The 7740-nt window shown below is 53.1% G+C and overlaps 1 protein-coding gene across 1 annotated transcript in view; it reads left to right on the top strand.

Annotated features, from left to right (window-relative positions):
* Positions 1 to 3925: 3925 nt before the first annotated feature.
* Positions 3926 to 7740, top strand: part of STMN2 (stathmin 2) — a 41921-nt gene continuing 38106 nt past the window's right edge. Inside the window, exon 1 of the mRNA XM_030012602.2 lies at positions 3926 to 4179. Coding sequence (XP_029868462.1) covers positions 4161 to 4179 — 19 coding nt within the window. The 5' untranslated portion in view covers positions 3926 to 4160. The remainder of the gene's footprint in view (positions 4180 to 7740) is intronic.

Raw genomic sequence — 7740 nt, 5'->3', positions numbered from 1 at the left:
ATCTTGTTATGTATGTAGGGAGAATCTGGTGGAAAAAATATCACGTGAGTATATAATTAATAACTGTATCATAATATATATATGCATACGAAGGGTAATTAAGGTTGCACAGGCACCATTCTTCTCTGACTTTTGAGGACTTCATCGTACAGTCTGAATAGTATCTTTTACCATAGGTTTTGGTGAGGGGTTGGAAGCAACAGGGATGAAAACAAGCCAATCATGAACTAATTACTAATTAATTTTCTAAAATTGCATAGACACAAAGAGAAATTGCTCCAGGAGGCCTAAAGAAGTAGGAGTGGCCAAAGAAAAAAAAAAAAATCAGCTGCTCTAAATAAGGTCCATTACATTTCCTAATGACAAAGGCTGAGTGCAAACAAGTCTCCCAAAATTCAATAAGAAAAAGCTGAATTTCTCAACTTCTTTAAGAAAGCGAAACAAGGCTTCAGAGTCTCCCAGCCTATGCAGCAGAGACACAAAGCACAGGCAGAGAGTAAGAGATTCATGACCTACTCCCATCTCTGCCATTTGTATTATTTCAATGCCAATGTAGTTCATTTACCTAGCAACAATAGTCTTCAAAGTGCTGCGTGAACATTTATCTTTCCAGTATCACCAACTCCCCTTCTCTGCAAGGGGGCAAAAAGTAAGGTCCTTTCAAACAAATGGAGAAGAGGGCAAATGGGGAAAAAAAAAAACAAAAGCTTTTCAAAGACCTGGCCAAGGCCACAGAAGAAGTGTCCTGCAAAAAAGCGGGATGAAAGCCCCACTTATATCCCACTGCTATTCAGAAGCCGTTAAGGAGTGCTCTGCTCAGCAGAACATCCTTACAGCCCGTACATCCACAGACCTGGAAGTAGGCTGGGCTGCAGATGCATTTTAATGTCAATCAAGAGAAGGCCCGGCCTGCGAAAGAAAACAAGTGCTAGCCTTGCTAGGACGTGCTGGAGCTTAATTCATGCTCCTCTAAAATTTATGTGAAACACAACATTAAAAGGTGGCAGTGGCTCAGAAGTGATTTACGGAGTGTCTAATAACTGCTCCCGTATATGCCAAGGCTTTGACGTGACAGTGACGGCCATGCAATTTCTTGCACCGCTTTCTCGGCAACCCCCTCCCCAGGAGCCCGGTACCCGCTTCCCGGGGGCGCGCCGAGCTGTGTGTCCCGTCCCCCGTCCTCCCCCCCGCCCCCGGCCTGACAACCCGCGGCAGCACCGCGCCGGCTCCCCCGGGAGGGGCTGCGGAGCCTCCCGGCCCCGGCCCCGGCCCGGGGCACCCGGGGGGCCGGGCAGAGGAGCCGCTCCCGCACCGCCGGGCGGCAACGGCCAAGGGAGCGGGGAAGCGCTGCCGGCACGGCGGCGGCTACGGGAAAGCCGAAAGCGGGCTCCCGCCTTGCCAGGGGCTGTGGGAGCCCACCGCCGACGGGAACCCTCCCGCTCCGCCTGCTGCCCTTTGCTCCTGGTTTAGCAGTTTAGCAGAGGAAAAACGGAATTAAATGAGAAAGATGCCAAGGCGGGTTCGCTGCCTGCTGGGCGTGCCGGCTGCCGCGGCGGAGGCGGGGAGCCGAGCCGAGCCAAGATGCATCAAGGCAGCGCGGTCCTGGTGTCCCCCCCCGCCCCCGGGCAGCTGAGCCCCGCAGAGCCAAGCCGAACCCAGCCCGCTTCCCCGGTGCCGCCCCGCGCCGGCAGGGCGGCAAGGGACGGCCGGGCCGGGCGGAGCCGCCGCCGCAGCCCCTCACCCGCTCCGCGCTGCGGCTGGCGCCGGGCCCGCGGGGGGGGCGGGCGACCGCGCCTAACCCCTGCCCGCCCCGCCCCGCCCCGCCTGCCCCCTCCCCGTTCCGTCTCCCTCCTCCCTGCCCGTCTCCCTGCCTGCCCCGTCCCCCGCCCCGGCCGGGACGCAGCTGCCTCGGGGCGCGCCGCCGCCTGCAGCACCACGGAGAGCGCCCGGGCGCCCTCCGCCCGCCCCGCGCCCCACCGAGCCGGGCCGGCGCCCCACCGCGGCATGCATCCGCCTCAGCCCGGGGTAGGGCCACCCCTGCCGGGCTACCGGGGGCCGGGGGGTGTCTCTCGGTTAGGGCGAGGCTCCCCGGCCCTGCGAGGCGTCTCCCGCCCTCCGCCCTTCTGTGCGCAGCACTCAGTCGTTTCTCACCATTTCCTCTGAGGAATAAGCTCCTCTCGCTACAGACATCCCGGCACAATTAGATCTCTTGTCTCCCGGTCACCCTGCCCCACACGCCGCAGCCACACAGCTGAAGGCCCCGAAGCGCTTCACCCCACAAGGCCGCAGGGGCCCCGGGCAGGGCCTTCCAGGAAGGCGGATCACCCCCTGCGCCCTGGCAAACCTGCCTTGTCCCCCTCTGGCCAGCCGGCCAGCCAGCCAAGGCCGCCTCAGCAGGGAGACATCACAGCATCTGCCACGCTGCAGCTCACACGCTGGTGAATCACGCATGCCTCTGTGTGCCCTGTACAGGCTGGGGATGTTTCTCGCCCCGAACTCGCTTCCAGACTTTGCTATTCTCGTTTAAAGAAAAAAAAAAAAAAAAAAAAAAAAAAAAAACCACAAAACAGTTCCTGCAATTCAGAAATCGTCAATAGCGACTCAAAAGAGACAGCTGGCCTCAGGCTCATGCTCTGGGCCCGGCTTTACTCAAAGATGCTGTTTACTGACCTCAAGGAGGCTTGAAAAGCAAAATCCTGTGTTACTGTCCTAGGGAAGCGCACACGGAGAGAGAGCATCCCCGTTAGCGGTGGCACGCTGTGTGGACTGTGCAGCTAGCTGCAAATGGCACCGCTCAAGGAAGGAGACGGGTGCCGACGCCCTGCCTGCTCTGGGAGAACACAGCTCCACCCTGGAGACCTCTGCCCGCTCTCCTACTTTTCTCACCCACCCATACACACCATGAAACAACTCCACAAGTCGTGTCCTACAAATTCCAAGCTGAAAATTTGCCCCGTCTGTCTGCAAGCAGCGTGGGAGTCTGTTATCACTGCAGGCTTTTGACAATGAGGCTGGTTTTCCCCTGGGAGAGGCAGATGAGCTACAACTGGACAGTGTGAGGATGAGAAGGTAAAGACGGAACGTCCTCCTGTTTCTACCACCATCTTGGATACTGCCTTCTCTAGCCCAGCAACTGCTTCCAGCCCTGGGAGGTGTACGGATAGGTCCCATCACTGCCGTGTTTCTAGCAAGAGTTTCAATTAACCGCCCACATTTGTTTGGTGGTTGTCAGGCTTGTCACTGGCTTTCCTCTTGCTGGGGATAGAGAATCCTTAAAATTAGTGTAGAGAATGCTTAGAATGTTTCTATCCCCTTTCATGTGACAATCATGTTGGGTCCCATTCTGCACACTTTATCAAGTGAATCAAGCTCGGAGCTTCCCAGTGGCTCTCGTTATAGTACATCAGGGAAGTGGTTAATGACAGTTCTTTTCACTTTTATCCTGGTTTTGGCTTTCCAGAGCCCTTTGAGGGTGTGAGCAGGCCCAGCTGCCATTCCCCATGTTTTAGCAGAGCTCGGGTTGTCCAGGGTTGTTAAGTCTGGGGGTACTAAAACAAACAGCAAAATACAGAAACATTCAGCATAAAACAATTGTATATGGTATCTGTATACACTTGTAGCAAATGGGATGCAGAGGCAAGAATAATCTGAGCAGCTGTTTTACTGAAACGGTTTAGGAAATCCTGTGCATCGGTCCCTTTTTTTGTTGTATCTTTGGAATAAAATGTGTTAAAACGAATTTGTGCATGTTTTACAGGTAGCAACAGCAGAACCTTCAACACCAATAGGCTTTTTTCCTGTAAGACATAAAACATTTGACATGGAATGTACTATTAAAGCCAGACTGAGGGGGGAGAGGCATTCAAGGACTGATTTCCATTTCAAACTGCATTTTGGCACTTTGTACTCCAGCACCATTGGTGGATCAATATTTAATGCCCGGAGATTCTGGCTCCGCAGGAGTCATGTCAGGGGACCTCTAGAGCCAATCTGCTTTGGTAGAGGAGTGATAATTATTCATGGGCTCCTGCCTCTTGCTCCTTCTCTTGCACAGCCCCACTCTGCTGACTCAGTGCCTTATTCAGTCTTCTCTCCCTCTCTCCACTGCTGTAGCTGGACCCCTTTGCCTTCACCGCCTCTGAGAGCCTGCACGTCCCACCATGGCTAAAACAGCAATGGGTAAGAAACCGCGTCTCTTTTTCTTCAGCCCGTACAACGGCCACTATTTCCTAGGACCGCTACCTACACCGGGTGCTCTTCTCAGTGTCCCTCAAGTTTAGGAAAAAATCAAGACAACGCCAAATGTATTTTTAATTTCTTTGATCGGAATAAAAGGGAGGGGGTGGGGGATCCCGGGGCTCTTTTAACGTCCTAACCTGAGATCAGGTTCATTATTGACTGATGGGTGAGGTCGGCACAGGAGCACAGCCTAATTTTGAAACGGCTTTCATTATTTTAAAGACGAATATATATATTATGGCACATTTTAAAAAAAAAAAAAAAAAAGAAGAAAAAGAGCCGGAAAGTTATCCCCGCTATAAATACGCCTCCCACCGCCCCCGTAGCCCCCGTCGGCCAAGGCCAGCGCTCCCCTCCGCTTCTGAAAGGAACCGCGTGGGGAGGAGAAGAAAGGAGGGCAGGAGGAAAAGCACGGACGACCGAAACCCAGCACCGCGGGGGCGGGGAGGGGGGGGGGGGGGGGCTGCGGGCGGCGGCCCGGGGCGGGGGGGGCCGGGCCGGGCCGGGCCGGCGGCGGGGGGCGCGGGGGGCCCGTGCTGCCGGCGGGGGGGGCTGCAGCGGGGCGGGCACCTGCGGCGGCGCGCACTGCGGGCCGGCCGCGCCCAGCCCGGCGCTGGGGGCGGGGGGGAGGGCTAGAAGAAGGAGCCGCCGCTTGCCTGCTGCCCCGGCGCTGCCCGCACCTGCAGTCTGCGGGACGGGGGGGACGGGGGGGGGGGGAGCTGAAGTAGGTCACTGCATTATGGGTGGCTGGTATTTTGTAGCAGTTCCCACCCTGTTTTTCTCTCCCGGGGGGCAGCTCTCGGGGCTGTTGTTAGCTTGCGTTTTTCAGCCGCAAGCGAAGCATCCTTCCCCCCCCCCCCCCCGGTTCCCGCCCCCGGCCAGGAGCCGCACCCTGCGCCCTGCCGCCGCGGCGCGCCGCCCCCCGGGGAGCGGCCGGGCGGGGCGGGGCGGGGCGGGGCGCGGCCGCGGGAGGTGCGGGGTCCCCGCCGCAGCCCCGGCCGCGGGGACCCTGCGGGTCTCGGGGAGCCCTTTGCCCTCGGGGGGTCCCTCGTGGGCACGGGGCGCTCGTCCCGGCGCCAGCGGCGGGAGCGAAAGGCAGCAGCCCGGCTCCGGCCCCTTTGTTCGAGGGAGGCTGCCGGAGTGGGTGGGGGGAGCGGAAGACGGCGGCGGAGGGTGTGGGAGCAAGAGAAGAACGACCGTGGGGTCCGGCTGCGGAAAGCATCCAGACCCTATTTCTCCTCCATTCGTTTTTCTTGTGGGGTTTCTCTTTTTTTTTTGGGGGGGGGGGGGGGGAGTGTGTGGAATGAGGCAGAGCCTACGTTTGACGCATTCAAATTCGAGTTTTCACAATCATTCACTATTAAAGTCATGTACGCACAAATCCCACAGAATAAGGATGGAGAGCTCCAACACAATCATTATCCTTCCCCAAGAAGCAAATCCCACTCAAATTCCCGTTCTGTCCAGACTCTGTTACCCCTCTTAATCACATTGCACAAAGTTATACCGAATCCTCCTGGCACTGGCTGTATCCGATGCATTACACATTTATTTATTCGAATGCTGATGTTCTGCTCCCGAGGAATAACGGGTGTGGATTGAAAGTGTTTTAACCTGGCTGTGGCACCCCTGGGAACAAGGCATGAGACAGCTGTAGATGCAAATAGAGGAGGGAGACAAGGGCTGTGGGAGTCTGGCCAGCCCTGCAGTGCCGAGCACGCCATCCCCTCCCCACTGCAGTAATCTGGTAATCAGTATTGATAATTTGTAGTCGGTTGGAGACTTATCACTGCAGAAGGCCCTGTTAGGAATTCTGTCACTAGGGAAGAAAGGGCTCTTCAGCCTTAGGTTAATGACCTCGCAGCACACAAATACGAAGGTTTCTGCAGCAAGAGAGATGCCTGGAATCGTTAGGTTTGCCCGGAGATGGGTTGACTGTGTCACGCCAGTTTGCCTGTTAATACCTGGTTAACAAGCTACATACAGAAGCAATAAAAAGCAATGTAACTACCTAGTTCAGGTTTCTAAAAATACTAATTACAGCAGCATTCAATTAAAAAATGAAAGATAGGTTATTAAAAGCATCTTCCATCTTTAAACTCACAAAGGTTAAGGGTTCTCTTCACCTTTTCTTTAAACCTTATTCTTCCTTATTATAGTTATTTGTTGAGAAAATTTGGATCTAGGCAGCCTATTAGAATAAGCCACTTTATTTCAAGAGCTTCTTCAAAGCAACAAATTTTATTTTCATGGGGAAAAATAGAGGCATTCTCAGTCATACGCATTTCCAGTTAGTGCTAAATAAGCTACATTTGTTTTGCACTCAAGCTTTACCCAGTGGACCACTGAGAGAATACAGAGCGCCTGATTTTTTTTCCCCTGTTGAGCACCATATTTTGCAAAGTGGCAATAAAGGCTAGATCCTGCTGCCACTGGAGCCAACAGTACATTTCTAATCAGCTTAAGCTGGCCCACTATTATGTTTCTGGCCCTGGTCCAGCAAGGCACTTAAGCAGGTGTCTGAGTTTGAGCATGTGAATAGTCCTACTGGCTTTGGACAGAACTCTTCACATGACTCAGGTTAGGCAGATGCTAAATAACTTGATAAGCCTGTGTTTATATTCTGCCACAGAAAGCAAAATTAAGCGTCATTTTCTCCTAGGCTCCGTTAAATAAAAGGTTTTCAAGAAAAGCTCCTTTGACTTACGTAGGCATTTCAATAGCTGCAAGAACTTCCGGAGCTCAGCACACCCTGAATGCTCATGAAGTTCTTCTTTCTGTTTAGTTTACATAGTACATGAATGATGGACACCAGGCGTGCACGCACGCACACACATCTATTTATTTATTTGTCTTTGTGTCTTATTTTAAAATTTCATATAACACGACTGTACAGAAATTCTGAGGGCTTTTAAATTGCATCTTCCCCTTGACGCCATCTTCCAAATGAAATCTGGATTGTATGGATGGACTCCTTCATACCTTATGCTCCCCACCATACAGGATGTGTGTTAGATAAATCAGCAGCTTTTTCAGGTGTGGTCACTGCAGACCTGGTAGGCCATGTACTTGGTTGGATAAACTTTCTTAGGGTATGTACGTGGCAGTGCGAGGGTGAAGCAGCCAGTGATGGCACTGGAACTAAAAAAGGTGTCCGAAACCATTATTTCATTGTTTCCTCTTGGTGTTTAATTTAAAGAATATTATTATGAAAACATCTTCAGACAATTATCATAGAGAAAGTCTCAGTCCCAGTTATGGTTCTTGTTTATTTTATAGGAAGTTGTTTAACAGAAATACATGGGGTATGTGTTAATAATGTGTTAAAGAAGTGTTTTAGTTCAGGCTCCTTTTGAGATAGTCAGGAACTCTGTGAGGTGATAAATGGGTGGGATTATGAGGATACGGGAATTCAGGCAGCCCCACGCTGCCTCCTTTGCGTATCTCAGTAAGACTGATTAAACTGTTGTAAAAGTGCTTCAGAGTTGTTCTTCTACTTTG

This window comes from Aquila chrysaetos, chromosome 4 (assembly GCF_900496995.4).
Source record: "Aquila chrysaetos chrysaetos chromosome 4, bAquChr1.4, whole genome shotgun sequence".
In the NCBI taxonomy this organism is placed as follows: Eukaryota; Metazoa; Chordata; class Aves; order Accipitriformes; family Accipitridae; genus Aquila; species Aquila chrysaetos.
Note: the sequence above shows the minus strand (reverse complement) of the source record. Positions and strands in the feature narration are given on the sequence as shown.